The 19,292-nt window shown below is 34.0% G+C and overlaps 1 protein-coding gene across 1 annotated transcript; it reads left to right on the top strand.

Moving 5' to 3' along the window:
* The first annotated feature begins 2,288 nt into the window (after positions 1 to 2,288).
* LOC130647672 (NACHT, LRR and PYD domains-containing protein 5-like) lies at positions 2,289 to 14,035 on the top strand. Its single transcript, XM_057453611.1, has 6 exons — positions 2,289 to 2,609; positions 8,313 to 9,127; positions 9,318 to 9,392; positions 9,782 to 9,853; positions 10,215 to 10,481; positions 10,655 to 14,035. Exons 2-6 carry the CDS (start codon positions 8,698 to 8,700, stop codon positions 13,738 to 13,740), a joined length of 3,930 nt encoding a protein of 1,309 aa, XP_057309594.1. The 5' UTR covers positions 2,289 to 2,609; positions 8,313 to 8,697; the 3' UTR covers positions 13,741 to 14,035.
* Positions 14,036 to 19,292: the final 5,257 nt, after the last annotated feature.

Raw genomic sequence — 19,292 nt, 5'->3', positions numbered from 1 at the left:
AAAAACACAAAGATTCCATTCAACTGTAAATTTTTGATTCAACCCTTGCAACAAGCACATTTGGGCTGAGGCTGAGGCTGAAGCAGGCAGGTTCGCCGATATTTCGGTGCAACAACGCACTCCTAAGTATCATAAACCATTCTTAATTTTTTAACATCATTAATGTCGCTGATTACTTCCAAAGAAATAAGCTTTAGCATATGTGCAGAAATTTGTAGCTGTTTGTTACCGTATCTTTCTTTTAGTAAATTTAACGCGACTTCGTAATTATTGTTTGTTAACTTTATACCCTTTAGTGTCGATGCGGCGTCGTTTTCCACCAAATTTTTCAAATAGGTTAATTTTTGTATGGGTGACAGAGAATCGTTTTTGTCAATTGCGCATTCAAAAGAATCAATAAAAGTTTGCCAATTTGAGGGTTGACCGTCAAATGTTTTAATTTCTATACGAGGTAATTTTACGTTTAATGCTGAAGCACTTGAACTAAAACTTCTTTCTGATGACGCAGTTTTCACAGTTTTATCGATGAAAGAATCAATCTTTATGATTTCAGTTTTAAACATTATGCTAAAATCTGTGGATAGTTGTTCTTCAGCATCTAAATCTGAATCTTCCTTGTCTAATAAAAAGTTCATGACAGCTTCGTCCAAAGTTTTCAATTTTTCAAATTTTTCACTTAATGTATTCTTAAACGATAATATTTTAGAATAGTCCGCATTTTCAGTATCTTTGATTTTTTCGATTTCAGCGTTAGCTTTGTCAAACAAAACAGAAATGCCCCTCTTAACCGTACCTCTCGACCTTTCAGCTTTTCTTAACGTATCCATATTTCCTTAAGCGCAAAAGACAAAATGTAAACAAATAAAGTCAAGTCAAAACAAACCTCAAAAACAACGTAAAAACATCAACCAATACCGTAGTCTACCAACTTAAAAACTCAAACAATAAAACCTCTCTTACCACAACCAAACCAATGTAGAGAAAGTGTTCTCTCCGAGGGCTCCAATTTTTTGTCTCTTGCACAGGAAGAACGACTGATTGTGATAAGAGTTATAAACAAACTGCCACAAGAAGACCGAAGGCGTGAGAAACGTGAGGAGGACTGGGGACTAACAGAAGCGAATCTAAAAACTAAAGAAAACCTAACACTAAGAAGTAAGGTAAAGGTTTATCAAATGGCTGACTTGTTAACTCACACCAACCATTTTGCATCAAAAATTGAAGTGGATGCTGGTAATCTTTATAACCTTGCTAGAAAATTCCGGTATCTTGCTGGGTATTCTTACCAGAATACCCACAATCTTAAAGCCCTGACCAAGAAGGTCTCCGAGGATTATTCACAACTTTTAAGGGGTTACCTCGATAAATGAATATAATACAGAAAATACCACAGGCATTCGTGCAAAAGAAGGAGTCTGAGTTCATACTATCTTGGAAGAAGCTATTAACTTTATTTTAGAAAGTATCGCTCTCACACCCAACTACGGCCAGATAATTCAAAAAATGCACGGATCTTCTCAAAAGACAGCAATCCCGCTAAAGGTCGATATACAATCGCAGGGAGAAACATTAAGTGTAAGTTCCAAAACAGTAAGCCTGAGTTATATGACTGCACGGGTCAATGCATACCAAGCTGGTAATAGTGCGAATTACTGTTCTATATTGCAATCTCTTACCAAGAATAGTCAGATCTTGAGTATGGTTTTAGATGGTATTAAGATCGATTTCATGAATGACCCTGTATCGAATTACTACCCTAAAAGGTTTCCACCGGATAACCATCAGATAATTGCCAAGGAGATTTACATTTTATTGAATAAAATAAATTTTTTTGAAACATGAAATCAGCAGTATATATTTCAATGTTGGTCAAAATTAAACTTTTAAGCTTCCCCTCCATTTAATTTGATTGGCAGAGTGTTAGCAAAGATTTCTAAGGAAGAGACCACTGGAATCTTGGTTGTGCCCATTTGGGCTACACAGCCATAGTGTGCTCAGGTTATACTACTGTTATATGCATCACCTTTATTGTCTTCGTCTTTTCATAGGCTGCTCGTCCTGCCAGGATCAGAGAAAGCGTACCTACCACACAAATACTTAGTGATGATGGCAGCCTTTTTTCCGGCATGCTATCCAAAGTATTGCAGTTCCAGATGCAGTTGCTGATATCATCAAGGCTTCTAGGAGGATTTGGTTTGGAAATAAAGCCTCGATTAACCATCGCACTTAGTAAGTACTCGATTAATCTTGCAATTCTGAGGTAAACAAGTTTTATGTAATCAACAATAAAGAGATATAACCGACTTAGCATTATCATTTTTCTAAAGCATTCCTTTATCATATCTCCTCCATAGCGATTTATTGGTTGCAGTATAATGATAAAGTATTTTAACGACAAACTGTTACGGGGAAGAGATAAGCAACCAAGCGTGTCTGGGAAATAAACGTTTTACTTGCAGAGAAGCATGTGATAGCATCGTAAGAAGTATTACGGAATTCATCAGTTTAAAGGATTTTTTTCTTTTAACTTTACTTGCTAGTGACGGTACAGGCAAAGCAGAAAAGGGTGTAGTTTATAGGAGTTTTGGACTTGTTTATAATAACAAAAGGTAAGAAATCAGTTTTTTAAATTTGCGCGCAATACTTAACTACAGTAATGAATTTCTTACACCAATGCACGTTTCGTTAAACTCTTCAATGTGAACAATTTCACTTTTTTTGCAATTAACCTTTTTCAAGCCGGAAGACATGGGCTAGAAAATCTATCTAAAACTTGACATAAATGTTTGTTAGAACAATAGAAGATAAAGGGAAGGAATTGAAAACATTAGAATGACATCAACCAGTCCAAAATCACGGTTAAAGAAGATTAAAACGATGAAACAAAAACTTTAGAATCAAAAACATGTTACAAACTAAGTCTAAAGTTACTTTAGAAACGCATGAAAGGGACCAAACACGACTCTGGAATTGTTAATAAGGAGATTTAAAATAAAAAAAGATTTGTCTACGTTTTTCCTAAACGCCTGTTGGGAATAGATTAGATTAGATTAGATTAGATTGCTTTATTTATAGTCGATAATGTACAAAAGATTTAAAATATACTAATAAAATATACTAATAAAAAAACTAATAATATATAATAATAAAATACCATTTCTCTAGTAGAATCAATCCGGAAGCTTTTTGGCTGAAAAACATGAAAGACTCTACTGGAGAAGATGGTTAGTCTATTAAGACTAATTAAAATCGACTGTTTAAACGAAAAATTAAATAATTCCTAAATTAAATATGTATTCTGCACAGATCCGACATTTGCATTGGAAAGAAAAAAATTCGCCCATAACTCTACAGAATTTAACCAAAGACTCTGCAGATTTGATTTCATCAGGAAGAGAATTCCATAATTGGGAGGCTATATATCCAAATGTTTGCAGCCATATTTTGAAGATTTTATTGTAGGTCTAACTAAAGCACTTGATGACCTTAAATTATATCCAATATCATTTCTAAACTGAAACACACCTTCCATGTAGGAAGGATTCAATTTCCATTTCGTCTTGTAGACCTCTTTTAGTAATTGTCTACAATGTTGCATATGAATTCTTTTCGTAGAAGAAATGGATTCCACTTTAGACTGAGACCTTGCCCTTTTCAAAACTCTATCCACCTTTGAAATAGATTTCCTGTTATTAAATCCCCAGACTAAAGGACAATAATTGAACTCAGATGCTATGAATGTTGCATATAATAAACTTTTCTGTTTATTATCAACAATCCAGGAAATTCTCTTCAGGGCATTAGATTTACAGCTAGCTCTTTTGCACAGTGTGTTTATATGATCTGCAAAAGTAAGTTGACTGTCAAATTTAATACCAAGAAGCTTTACACATTTGGATGCAGATAAAATTGCTTAATTTAAATTTAAATGCCGGATTTGTGGACTTTCTGGCTTTCCGAATATTATAAATTCGCATCTGCTTGCGTTTAATTGCAAGCCATTATCGGAAAACCATAAAGCTGCTGACCTAAAAAGTTGTTCTAACATATATTTTACTTCCTGAAAGGTTACAGCTGATGCACAAAACGTATTATCGTCAGCATAGTTACACACTAGAATATCAGAGCAGGGCGGCATATTCACGTCATATTGAAAAAGAAAAGCATTTAAAAATATGTTAAACAGTAACGGCCCCAAAATTGACCCCTGTGGTATACCAGAAAAAATTTCCTTCCAACAACCAAAAACTCCGTCACTACCTACTCTCTGAAAGCGCTGCTTCAAATAGCTCCAAATAAAAGATAATGCACTAGAAGAAAATCCATAAGCATGAAGCTTAGCAATAAGTAGCTTGTGGTTAATACTGTCAAAAGCCTTGCTTAGATCCATGTGCAAGGCAGCAACACACTTTTTAGAGTCTAACTTTTTTTGAAGAAAGCACATTAGATTTAAAAGAGCATGTTGGCTACTGTATCCTTTCCTGAATCCAGACAAGATAGGGGACATTTTCCCCTCCATGAACTCACCTATCTGTTCAAATAAGATTTTTTCAAACACCTTAGCCATGTTTGACAGTTTACTAACTGGTCGATAATTTTCTTTGCAGACCCTAGACTTTGCTTTGTAGAGTGGAGACACATCCGCAAATTTCAAAGACTCAGGAAAGATGCACCTATCTATTGAGTCATTAAAACAGTGACTCAACTGCTTAACAAAAACATTTGCGTGAGCTTTGAGAAGATTTGCAGGTATGTCTCCCTCTGGACAAGCCTTGCCACTTTTTAAAGAACCAATATAAAGTTTTAATTTTTCAACAGAAACATGACAGAATTTCATTTCGTCCATGTCAGCACTTTTGGAGAATTTTGATTTGATATTTTTTATGCTCGGATGTTCTTTGAAACTTAAATAGTTGCATCAACCTCGGTACGAGAGCAATCATCAGCTGTTCCTGGATTGTTTTCAGGGATGTTGTTTACATTCAGTGATCTTGTGATATTTACGAACTTTATTTCGTAAAACAGCATCATCTTCGACTAACGAAGTTATATTTTCCTTGATTGCTTTCTCGGAGAAATTTGGTTTCACGATTTTCCAAAATGCTTTGTTGTCTCGAACTTTCGAAACGTCAAGTTTTCTGTAATAATTCTTTCTTGCATCTCTGACAATCTTTGCACACTTATTCCTTTGAATTCGAAAAGAGTTCCAATTTTCAGCAGTTGGATTCGAATTATATACGTTTCTTTTTCTACTTCTCGTCATAATTTCTTTGCGTACTCTCTTCGTAATAAATGGTGCATGATTGTTTCTAACCATCTTTTGCTTCACTGGCATATGTTTTTCAATTACGTCCTTAAAAGCTGTATCGAGGTTTGCGAAATTCACTTCCTGTAACTCCATTGACTTAGTAAGGTCTTTTTGGAATTCGGATTTATTGAAGTTTTTTATAGACCTGTACTTTATAATGCGGGGTTTCTTTTTTGGCATCTCCGCTTTTATAACAGTCACAGTGAGTTTGTGCCAATCGGACAGTCCTGTCTCTATTGCACAGCTACTTGTGAACCTTTTCTTTTCAGAAACCCATATATGATCAATACAGGATGGGTTCGCAGGGTTCTTGTAACAAGTTGGTGAATCAATTAAGTTTGAAAGATTATAGTGAGTTTTTAAGATTGATAATTCGGATTCGTGGCTGTTGAAGTCGCCCATTATTATACAATTTTCGTAATGAAACGAATCTAGGACTGTACCAAGGTTTTCAAGAAAATAATCGCAGCGTTGATTGGGTGGTTTGTAAATGCCCAGTACGAGCCATTTTTGTGCACGAAGGATAACTTCGATCTCAACTATTTCGATATCTTCAGGTAAAGAAGGGAGTTTTATAGCATTACTAATTATTTCGCAATTAACATACAAAACCAATCCCCCGCCATTTTTGTTTCGGTCTCTTCGATAGGGACGTTTGAAACCATTTAAGGCAATTGAAGCATCGGTAAACGATTGATCAAGTTTCGATTCAGATATCAGCAAAATGTCCAAATGATCCTTGACAACCTCCTGTAAGGATAGTACTTTGCTTCTGAGTGAATTTATATTTAGATGTCCGATCAATAATTTTGTGGGGTGCAATTTTTTTATGTTTAATAGCGCGCAATCGTCAGCCACCATAATTTGTGTTCTGACGAAACGTTGGATCCATGCTCGACTTGTCAGTATTTTTCTAAATGTACGGTGAGGTTTTTAATTAGATTTTTTGTCCTTGTTTGTTTAAATAAAGCTTACTGGCATTGAGATGATTACACGTGATGTTGTTATGCTGTATAAAGCCAATGTTTCGTTTAATACATAATTCACGTAAAAAACTGCTTGCATAACCCGCCTTCATTTTCAATTTATCATCCCTCGTTATTATTTCAGAAACTGTAACAATCATGTTTTTTCCCGAAATAACTTCAGTTGTCATATTTACAATTTTTGAAGCAATATTTTTAGGATTTTCGTTAGACGGTAAATCGTTCGTTCCAATATGAATAATTAAATGATCAGGATTAACTTCGTCCAGCGTTGGTTTCAAATAATTTACCATGTGCGCCGTTTTTGCACCAGAAAATGACTTGACAATTATTTTTTGCTTTGATGTCAATTTGTTGTTAATTTTCCAGTGTGAGACATGCTTTAACATGCTATCTATTTTATGGAATCACCATAAAAACAAACGTGACGTCACAATCTTTTACTGTCCTCAAGCTAACTAAGAATGATCAAATTTTAACTCCTAAAGTAGTATACTTAAAAAAATTGGAGGACTAGCTAAAAATAATCCCTTCAACCATCGAAATTGGGGTAACAGACAAATTATCATCACAATTGGGAAAATGTTTTTCAGCACCCTATAGGACGCTTGGGATAAGAAAATGGAGCTGAGTCATTCAGTCCATGATGACGTCATTGTGCATTTCCAAATCTTAAAAAACGGGAAATCGCTTAAACATCACTTTAAACTTTCAAATACCAAAAAAAAATACAAAAAAACCCTTTTAGATGTCTATCAATTTAGATGTTTAAATTTTTTTCATAAACACATAAAAATTACTCATTCTAAAAAAAAATGTCAAGTCATGTATTCTCAAACAAAGAAAAAAAGAGACTATTATCGCATTAACATATGTATTCTAATGTAATTACTTTTACTACAGAACCTGCATCGCAATCAAATAGGCTTAGAAGATGTTTTTACATGATAAATGCAGATCAGAAAGAGTGCTGTTTTTTTATTCAGTCTTTATTTTTTTACAATAAAATCAAGAACTGTTAGCAAAGTTATGAATCAATTATATGCTATTGTTAAACAAACAAAAAGCTTCCGGCTATTAGCTTTATTCGTATTGCAGAGGGGAGGGGGGGGGGGGGGGTAGGTGGAAATGGTGACGAGTAAACTACTTGTCGGGATAAGAATGAGCATGGCTAATTATAAGGGAATATAATACAATTGAGCTGCAGGTTCTGACTTTATTGATGTGACATAACAACGATTTCTTACAAGAGACAGAAGAAACAGTGGTTAAATAGCTGTGTTTATTATCCTAGTGACACCAAAAATGCAGACTTAAAGGAGAGGGAAAAATTATTTTACTTATTTAGGTGTGTAATGGGGAGGGGAATGACTTCTCTTCTGTGACAGTTACTTCACTTATAATTTCCTTGAGATGTATCTGATGGGTTTTTATCAACAATCAGTCACAATCAGTCACTAAATAAATGTTCTGTAATATACTTTTTAAATCACATAAACTTCATAATTATGCTAATTAAGACTATCGTGTATGCATAAAGTTACAATGTGAAATTGTGTGTTACTAAGACTAACCATATAAAATAGAACTAAATAACTCTGCTTGTTCTCACTATATATAATCTTTGTCCAGCGAATATATGTATTTTCTCCGTCAATTTTTTCAAGGTTAAAAAGTGCAAGTATTATTTTTTTTTTTTTATTCTTTAAAAGCCAAAACCAGCCATTTTCATCATTTAACTTATGCTTTTTTTATTACAGACAACATCTCCTACATAATAAGGTTAATTAGCAACGTACAAGGGTAACGAAAACACCTCTTTAAATTTTATATTTGTTTACCTTGAATTAAATAGCTTTATTCCAAATTGTATATAACGCAATTAAATGCTTTTGCTAAAGGAAAAGTTTCCAACTATCAGCAACGTACGTGGAACACCAATACCAACTATTTTTTTATATTAAAAATATTTCTTAGGAAAGTTTTAAACTAACAGTTCTACATTCTCTGACTTTTAGATATGACTCTGGAAAATTTTGTAACCTCATGTGAGCTATGGCTCAGACTAGCCATGTTTATTCTTGGACCGCTCAGAAGTGCACTGTTGAATGTTCTTCACAACAATGGTGTGCCCAAACAACCAAAAGATTTGTACAGTTTCTTAGTTTCTAAAAGAACTATATTGGCACGTTTAAAAGGCAAAGGAGTAATTTCGCAACCGCAATGGAAACTGTTATTTCCAACTGGTAAAAAGAAACAGACTGTAACCTATTTGATATCACGTTGATTGTATTGCTTGTTGAAGCATTGACATCAATTGCACCTAATGATGGAAATTGGCGAAATGATAATCCCCCGGATACAGACACATCTGTAGGAGCATTTTGCATCAGAGCAAGAAATATGCGTAACTTTCTTAATCACTTTCCTGATATTACAACTCTAAATGGTTCTGAATATTCACTTAAATGGAGCGAACTGCTTAAGATATTACATGGTTTAAATTATAACCCCCCATTTAACGTTAATGATCTAAAAACAGTAAGTTTAGATCTTCAAAACAATTTATTACTACGATCAATTGTTTTGGCCAATCAAATTAAGTTAAATTATCATGACACTGAATTACATGAATTAAGAAATACCAATATGTCACTTAAAACTCAGATAACGTCGAACGTAACTAATTTGGAGGGAAAGTTATTATGCATGCAAAATGAGTTATGGTGTAGTTCCCTTGTAAGTGACGATCTTCTAACACAGATTAAACAAATTCACATGAATATGTCACAGATGCAAAATGATATTAGATCTATGAAAAAAGATGTAAAAGGTGTGTGTCCTTGTTTCCATTTTTTCTATTTCGTTTGTCATGTGCAAGTTTGAAATGACAAAGTTACTACAAATGTAGCTAGTTTAAGAGATATTTCTGAGTCGTTTTTCCTGTACACTGCTTTAAGGAGCTTCAAAAGGTTTTAAACATTTTCTCATTTTTCCACTAATAACATATTTTAATTACAAAGGTTTATCCGATCGCACTGAACTTTTGGAAGACGATGTGTGTAAATTAAAAGGCCAGCAGCAACATCAGTATAATGGTAAGCAATTCAACCCAATTAACAACAAACTGTACACACAAACTCAAGAAATGCATCTTCTGGGAAAGTCCTTCCCCCTCCTAGCTACGTAATTAAATCACGCAGATATAAGTAGTATATGTAAGCTGGCTTCGTGATAAGAGCCTTTCGATATACCACAGGCAGTAAAAAAATTCAGGTCACATCATATTTTTAGTCTCTTTACATCTGATATTGTTTTAGCCCAAAATTTAGTCAGGATTAGTCAAAACTATCTATGACAGAATTGCTACATGGTTGAAAAATTTTTCGTTAAACACGACTTTAAACCAATTACAGTTTTAGTTAGAACCAACAATTACTTTTCTTTTAAAGACTAGTTTTTTATTTTTTTATTTATTTATTTTTAGATTTATCTAATCGCACAGACGTTTTACAGGAGGATATGTGCAAATTGAAAGACGATCAACGCCAGTGTAAAGGTAAACAATCAAACCTAACTCATAAAAAACAACGAAATAAATATTAAGTACAATTTTTAACGCAGAAGCACATAATAACGAGAGTAGCTTGGTCGAGGCCGCATGAAAACTACGTCATCGTAAATATTTTCATTGTCAATTAAAGTATAATATTATTATTAGCAAACACCATGTTATTAAAATTTGCAATATTGTTAGATTTAAAATTCACGACATTTTCGTTTTATTGGGTTGTTACTTATTTAATTTAAACACCTGTTAAATTTTCAATGATTTTTTTAACTGAGAATTAATCCGAAAAAAGATGGTCAAACCTTACTCTCAATCTCATTCTTCACCACTTTTAACCCTTCTTCTTTAGCAAACAAAGTTGATTTTAACAACCTAACGAGTGTTCCTGCTTTAAATGTTGTTGCAAAAATGATTGGAGATGATTGGAAAGATTTGACTAAAGGGCTTGGAATATCACAAAATGATAATGCGGCAGAAACAACTGAAAGCAAAATGAAGGAATGTTTTGAACAAGCTGAAAACCGCGTTTATTGGAAAGAATTAAAGTATGAACTTGAGATGCTGCGACGACAAGATATTATTAAGGAAATCACTTCTAAAACTTTATGCACATATGGTAAGAATTTTTAATATAGGAGGTTTTGCATTGGTTCAAATGCACTAATAAAATACATAACAAAATAAATGCGTGCCACTCGTGGATGCACCTACAATTCAAAAAGTCTTAAATATTTATTGCTATGTTAACTCTTTTTTCTTTTGAATTGCCTTTTCCTCCTTGCCTTATAGGGTTAAACGAATATTCCAATAAGTTAAGGGACCATTACAAGAAAACGCTATCACATTGGAATATTCCCTCTGCATTTAAGTCAGATTCTGGAAGAAAACACACAACAAAAGAACGCAACGAAGCTTATGTTGATTTGATAGTTGGTCCATGGAATGAAGCGCATTCCACTGATCATGAACATTTTTTAAAATCACATTCTGCTTTAAAAGAAAAAATAGAAATAAAGGATATTGTGAAAGAAAGCGATGGATGTGTTTTAATTAGAGGTATTGCTGGCATTGGAAAGACATCACTTATTGATCAACTTGTTTTTCAGTGGGCAGATGGTAAAATGCTAAATGATTTCGATTTTGTTTTCAAATTTACATGTCGTCAAATAAACACAATAACCAATACTTTCCCATGGGAAGAACTTGTCAAAAGATTTTTCCCCAATGTTTATCAAGATTTCTTTAATGAGTTGCTTGAAAATAGTAGCAGAGTTTTAATAATCGTAGACGGTATTGACGAATTTCGATACCTTGATGATATCAAAGAAATTGCTGCGGGGAATCCTATGCACGAACTTGGATCTATCATGCACAACATCATATTAGAAAGTTCTTCACTACTGCCCAATAGCAAGGTGCTTGTATGCGGTCGACCGCAAGCATGTGATATAATCAAAAATTTATTTCTGACAAGTCAGCAACCAAAATTGATAGAAGTTTCTGGTTTTGATGAAAACAGCATCGGTATTTACGTCAAAAAGTTTTTTAAAAACAACACAGAAAAGATTAAATCATTGCATGTATCACTTAATGAAATCTCAAATCTTAAGGCGATGGCTCACATACCCGTTTATTTGCATACCATATGCAATGTGTACGCATCTGAAAAGAAACTCGAGGATCTTAACACAACTACAAAATTAAACATCGCAGCCTGTTTGGTATTTTTGCGTGATCATATGAGGGAATTTAAAAGTAAGAACAATTCTCTAGCCAAATTATCACAAGACCAAAATATACAACAAATGGTTAGAAAAGCATCACAATTTGCTTATAAATCGCTTCAAGAAAAAAGAATATTTTTCACCCAAGATGAGTTTGAAAATGAATGTAGCGACTGTTTAACAGCTATCGAACAGTCAGGTATTATCGAGAAAGTAGAAGGTAATGATGATGGAGACTTTTTTCAGTTTAAACATTTAATTTTGCAAGAATTCTTAAGCTCTGTCCATATCTTTCATGCTGCAATAGATATAAAGGTATGTATTTCAAAATTTGAGAATATGCGTAATTGCCTTCCATTGGTTGCTGGATTGCGTGGAATACTTGAGGATACCTATCACGGCCCCAATTATATTAAACGGTTTGTTGAAGATATTAGAGGACCACGTAATCTTTGTTCAGTGGAAGGCTTGTTCGAAGATATAGATCAGGAATTATATTTACAGACATTTTTTGAATATCATAACAATAACGTTGATGATGTAGTAAAAGAATCTTTTTTCAATATAAACGAAGCTTCTGTACGTGTTCGCTACCATCATCTTTTAAATCAATTGATATATTTTTTAAAAACAAATAAAAAAGTAGTACCAAAAAAACTAACACTTAGTATTGAGATGTTGGATGGTGAGTTATTACCGAATGAAATGGTTGAATTGTCACCACTACTCAGTTCTTCCGTTGTTACTACTGAGCATCTTAAAATCCTTGACACACATTTAACCATCGACGATATTTCTTCGATATCAACAGACACAATCAAGCTAAAAAAAATAACTTTAATTGATTGCGAATTAACCGATGATCATATCAAACATTTACAATCATGTATACCATATTTGAAAAGTTTGGATGTTTGGGACAACAATACTATGACGCCGACCTCGATGGAATCCATATCGGAATGTGTTACAGAAGCGGCTAATAGAAATACTAACAAGCTAGAAAAATTGAATTTAAGTTATTGCGAATTAACCGATGATCACATCAAATATTTGCAACCGTGTATGCCATATTTGAAAAGCTTGGATCTTACTGACAACAATACTATGACGCCGACCTCAATGGAATGTATATCAAAATGTGTTACAGAAGCATTTAATAAAAATACTAACAAGCTTGAAGAATTGGAGTTACGTGATTGCTTATTAACCGATGATCACATCAAATATTTGCAACCGTGTATACCATATTTGAAAAGTTTGGATCTTAGTAACAACAATACTATGACGCCGACCTCAATGGAATGTATATCAAAATGTGTTACAGAAGCATTTAATAAAAACCCTAACAAGCTTGAAGAATTGAAGTTAAGTAATTGCGACTTAACGGATGATCATATCAAACATCTGCAACCGTGTATGCCATATTTGAAAAGTTTGGATCTTAGTAACAACAATACTATGACGCCGACCTCAATGGAATGTATATCAAAATGTGTTACAGAAGCATTTAATAAAAATACTAACAAGCTTGAAGAATTGAAGTTAAGTAATTGCGAATTAACCGATGATCACATCAAATATTTGCAACCGTGTATACCATATTTGAAAAGTTTGGATCTTACTGACAACAATACTATGACGCCGACCTCAATGGAATCCATATCGGAATGTGTTACAGAAGCGGCTAATAGAAATACTAACAAGCTAGAAAAATTGAATTTACGTTATTGCGAATTAACCGATGATCACATCAAACATTTACAATCATGTATACCTTGTTTAAAAAGTTTGGATCTTACTGACAACAATACTATGACGCCGACCTCGATGGAATCCATATCGGAATGTGTTACAGAAGCGGCTAATAGAAATACTAACAAGCTTGAAGAATTGAATTTACGTTATTGCGAATTAACCGATGATCACATCAAACATTTACAATCATGTATACCTTGTTTAAAAAGTTTGGATCTTACTGACAACAATACTATGACGCCGACCTCGATGGAATCCATATGGGAATGTGTTACAGAAGCGGCTAATAGAAATACTAACAAGCTTGAAAAATTAAAGTTAAATTATTGCTACTTGAACAATGATTATATCAAACAATTGCAGCCGTGCATACCATATTTGAAAAGTTACTAGGAGTTTGCGTCGACCTCAATGTAATGCATACCAATAAATTTAGTACAGAAGCCTTCAATAATCATACTAAAACGACTAGACTTTTAAAAATGGACATAACAGATGATCATATCAACGAATTGTTACAGTGAAAACCTTATTTAAAAAGTTTGAATTTATCTTACATACTTATAACATCGACCTCGGCGAAACTGTTAGAAAAGCCTAAAAACAAGAACTTACAAGTCAGAAGAATGTAAAAAGGATATGGTATAAATTGTGTAAAGTTTTAATTCTGAATAAAGTTTCTTTCTTATATTACCTCTACAGAGTGCGTGCAAATTAGGTGTGTCCAACATACGTTTGCTAGATTTAAACATGCGCAAAAATTTATGATTGCGGTATTTAGACATCTCTTGCTAGTTTTTGTATGACCAAATTGCTATTATTTTTTATTTGGATTAAAAAAACTGAAATAAAATTTAAAAGAGTTTCTTCCTCTAATGTATCACTGTGGGTTGAGTGTTAAAGCTAACAAGACGAATAATATACGTAAACTAAATCGCCAGATCGTATAGGCCTATATTGGTTGGATCAGAAAAAGGTTCCAGATGAAAACACGTTATTGTCACAGTCGCATATTAGGAATGCTTTTTTTATTCTTTTACTCATACATTACATAAGATTGTAGTCGCTACAATTCATATCTGTTTCTGTTTCTTTTCGAAAGCGACCTCTATTGACCCTATGAAAAAAGGCTCTAGGTACGAGGTTCATTTTCCTAATTTTCTCATGTTTCACCGAGGCTTAAGTATTGCAAAAAATTGCAGGTCATGTTGAAATTATTTATGCCGTTGTTCTGTAGAAGGTGATAAATACCGATGGCATTTTGAACGCAGGTGATAACTTTGTGACTTTTGATTCCCAAAATAGTTAATTTATGTGTTATGTAATTATTAAATGACTCCCTATCTGTGCAATATATAACACATTTAAGAAAAATAATAGATTAGTCTCTCTCTTGGGTCAGGCATTACATTGCTAAGGCCTTTCTTGATCTTAGCTGGTTATTTTCTTTATTTTACCAACACAGTTCGGAAAATTATATTATATTTAAACACATCATATATTTTTTTAAACGTAGAACATATTTCTTCCTGGAAAACTTTTGTCATAGTTCAACTGGGAAAGTTGCTAGCTGAGGGAAGGAAGATATAAGGACTAATTTTGATCTAAATTTAAACCCAGTATTATCAACTGGGTTGCTTATAAAAAATTCGTCAGCCAACATTTATAGGACATTAAAAACATATTCATTGATTATTCATAGTAACCAATATACTGGCTATAAAAAGCAGCCTGTACCAAGGTCTTGTTTATCCGTCAATTTAGCGCTAGCGTTTTTGGTATTGGCAACAAATTACCGTGGTTGAAAAGCACATCTTGTCCCGTTACAGAATAGTCAACATGCAGCCGAACTCTTGAAATGTGTGGCCGAGCCTTTGAAATGTGTGGCCGAACGGCATAACACTCGGCCAAACTTTTTAATGTTCGGCCGCACATCTGCACGTCCGCAAGTCCGAACGTTCTCTGAAACGTTCGGCCGAACATTTATAATTTGAAACGTTCGAACTTGCGCACGTGCGGATATGCAACCGAACATCAAAACGTTAGGCCAAGTGTTATGCCGTTCGGCCACACATTTCAAGAGTTCGGCTGCATGTTGACTATCCTGTTACAGAACAAGATGTTCTAATCATCCACGGAAACAAACCCTGGGGACGAGGATAAAAAAGAACACGAGTTAGTCAACATTTTGTTCTAATTTGCTTTGCGTTTTAATACAGGTTCGAAAATGTCGAGTTTATAAGATGAATAAAGTTTTTCCAAATTTTTCTAAATTCCAGAAGTGACGAATTACCAGTTGATCCCTTTTACGTAACGTCATATCTTAACCATTTAACAATGGAAAATCCAGTATAACGAAAGCACTGTGTGGAATACGAAATGGATGTAAATTCAGAGCTAGAATCCCAACAGGTTATTCATTTGTTAAATTAGTTTTTAAAGCAAAAAATAACAACACTTTCAGCTAAAATGTCGTTCTCAGTTACGAATACATAACCTACTCGCAAATTACTTGTTTAGCAGTTCTAAGATATAATTAACCACTTGAATGTTGATGGACATTATTTTCATCCCGGACTAAAAGTATTGCAAGAGCGAAATTTTAAAGTTCGCGACCACAAGCAATCGAGAAAGCAGTTTCTATGTAAGTCACATACACTCCGAATTTGTCAAGTTTCCTTTTCATTATTCACAACGGTCTTGGGACTTAGAATCTTAGGTTATTTGGTTATGTGCAACACCTTAAAGGGTGATATTTTCGCTGACGTCAGCACGCCCATAACTGCATGGTTTTTTGGTCATGTTTATACTTTGCGTTGGATTGTCCCTTAAAGCAGACATTGTGGACAGCGCAGCTAGCGCATTTTCACGTTGGTTACTTGACCAACACCCCTGCAAAATTAAAACTCTTACAGCCTACCGACTGCAGAGTATTGGTCAAGTGATGCCTTGAAATGTTGTTTAATAAGACTAAAATCGTTTCCAGCAAGGATTAACCATTACTGGATATGATTGAGCCAGCTTTTTGACTCTGAGTGAGAAGATTCAATCGTCTCAAAAAATCACTATCGATCGGTTTTGCTGGTTGTTCTTGTAGTTTTGGCGCATTTAGAAATATGAATGCAATTCGGGTGTATTAATTTTGATGCAAGTTTCCAATTACCTGGGATTCTTATCTTTGTTTGGAGAAAAGAACCAAAAATTCTTGGAAACGAAGGTGCTCACAAGTGAGATAATAAAATTTAAAGTTAAGTTGTAGACAAAGCATAGATGGCCTTTTTTTTCTTTCTTCAGAAAGCATAGTTAGACGTTTTGAGTTTTGAGTTTTAAAGAAAAGAATACTGCAAGTACATTGAGAGACCTCTCAACGTATTTGCTATGTCGTTTTCATTATAACTTTTAAATACGTAAATTTATTTTTTGAGGTTCGATTTAAAAGTCATTTTATCAAACTGCTGTAGGCCCAGCAAAAGTACTAGATTATATTTCGTAAGTTCCAGACATTTAATTTACAGAACTAAAACATCATAAATCTCACATAAATTTATGGCTTTAAACTAGTTCCAGACCATAAAAATGTCGGCAAAAAAGATCATTTTTCACACTTGATTACCAGTTCCTTAGATTTGAGCAGGTGATATTAAGCTATGTAACAATTTAATTTTCTACCACAGAAAAATAAGTTGAGATTGTGTAAAAATATAATTTTGAAACTTCCCAATTTTCCGTTAATACGATGCGAAAGAGTATTTTTTCTCGAAATGGATCAAAACTATGAATTTTGGCTCTTTCATGGACGAACTGCAAATGTAAATGCATGGCAATTTCAGGAAATTTACTTAATTTTTAGACTACTCTATTTGTATTCGTCTGTCAATCTTTACACGGCACTTTTCTAGGGCTCTTAGCATAGGATTTTATGCACAGGAATAAGAAATGAATTAAGCCACGAGTACTCACAAAAGGATACTTCGAAGTGCTCTAAAAAATGTTTAAGGATAGGAACAGCTTGGAATTTGTTTTCGATGGTTCTTGTTTAGAAGGAAGTGAAGAAGTGCTCTGTAGCAGAAAGATTATTTCTACAAAGCTGGTGTCTTGAAACTGTTGTACATGTACTGAAAATGCTGCTTGCATTTTCGAAGGTAAATAAATGAAAAAAAAATATTTAAAGCGGATACCTACGTAACCAAAAATTTAGAAGTATGTCCGCCTTGGAGATTCATTAGACATGCTCATATTATTCTTTTCCCTGCCCTCTCCCCCCAATTTGGTAATGAAACAGTTTGGAAAGACAATTTCGCCTGAAGAACTTAAATTTCACTAAATAGAGGGCTTTTTTGATATTTTAACATAATTGTGAACAGTTGTTTAGACAAAAACATAAATTGATTTTTGATACTTAGGTCAAAATGTCCGCTTAAACATTATTCGAGCCGGAGTGGGAGGGCTAAAAAAATCCCCCCTCCCCCTCTCACTTTTGTTGTGATAACTTTTGAAATACGCCATGTTATGGGCTGAACTTTTCTCACTTTTCATCAAATGTAATAAGCTCCACGAGTATGTATATAAAAAAAATTGATATGACGTCACACCAAAATCAAAAAAAACAAACTTAATTTTTTGTAAAAATTGTTTCACATTCATTTTATGCGTTACTTATAGGTTTTTTAAACATATTTATTTGTTTATGGGTTATCATCTTTTACTATATGTCTTAAATTAATTTTTCAAATTTGGCATATATTCAATCGTTCTATTTTTTGTGATGACGTCATCGCTGACGGCATGGCGTCATTCAATTTTTTTTTATCCCAATGATGTTTCAATGACTTAGTCAACATGTGTACTAAGTTTGAATACAATACCATGTTTTCTTCATCGTTTTTGGAGGACGGAGGCTTTTTTTGCCCCCCTCCCGGTTTTTAAGAGCCCCCAAATAGCCCGGCCTAAATAGGGTTAAGGAGGTTGCACGGCTGTCTAAATTAAAAATTTCTCTGGTTTATCGACATGCTCAGAATTTAATAATTAATAATTGAAAAAAATCTTAATCCTAAATATACTAGGCTTTTCTTAGGTCTAAAATGTAAGAGAGAGAAGGGGGGGCGTTTCAAACTTGGCACACTTATTGACATGCTATAAGGAAGAAAATGGCAGCAATAAATTTTTACTTAGTCAGCACTTTTCCTGTGACGTCATCGGAAGCTATTCTGTTTAAAATTTCTGGTAGCAAAATAAAGTTTATTCAACAGATTTTCTGGTGTTTAGATAATTCAAATGAAAAAAGGCCAAACATTGCTTAAAAATCCGATTTTTGGAACAGATTAAAAAGAAATTCTACTACTAGGCTTTTCTTAGGTCTAAAATGTGAAGAAGACAACGAGGGATTTGAGGATGAGAACGAGAGCGGAGATAGTGAGTCGGGTGACGAAGAAGAAGAAGAAGAAGAAGAAGAAGAAGAAGAACTTTTTTGCTTCTTTGCCAGATCTTTGATCAACTTTTTTAACCTGTTTGCTTCTTTTCGTCTTTCTACTTCCTTCTTCTTCTCAGCTTGTTCCTTTAGTTCTACAAGCAACTCCTCTTGAGAAACAACCTGTCATAAGATTGTTGTGAAATATATGTGCGTTTTAACACAGTTAATAAAAAAGTTACGAAACAAGGTGCTACATCTGCTCGAAAATCTAGTTTGGATCTTGTTGTTGTACGCTTGTTTCCTCCACACGTTTTTAATTTTTCGAGATATCACGTTCCAAACGTTGTGTTAACATCAACAGGCTCCAACTTCCAACCATTGGGAACCCATTTATAACCTTCGGGAGCATGTATGGATACGGGCCCAGCAATTCAACCAACGCATTCTCTTTCTCGTTTGTAGGGGTGGCAAATAGAGCGGACAAGGAAGAAGCAGATTCCGTATTAGCAGTGGATGTAGTAGCTCCCTGATTAGT

The sequence above is a fragment of the Hydractinia symbiolongicarpus genome, chromosome 6 (assembly GCF_029227915.1).
Source record: "Hydractinia symbiolongicarpus strain clone_291-10 chromosome 6, HSymV2.1, whole genome shotgun sequence".
In the NCBI taxonomy this organism is placed as follows: Eukaryota; Metazoa; Cnidaria; class Hydrozoa; order Anthoathecata; family Hydractiniidae; genus Hydractinia; species Hydractinia symbiolongicarpus.
This window is presented reverse-complemented; position numbering and strand designations above follow the sequence as displayed.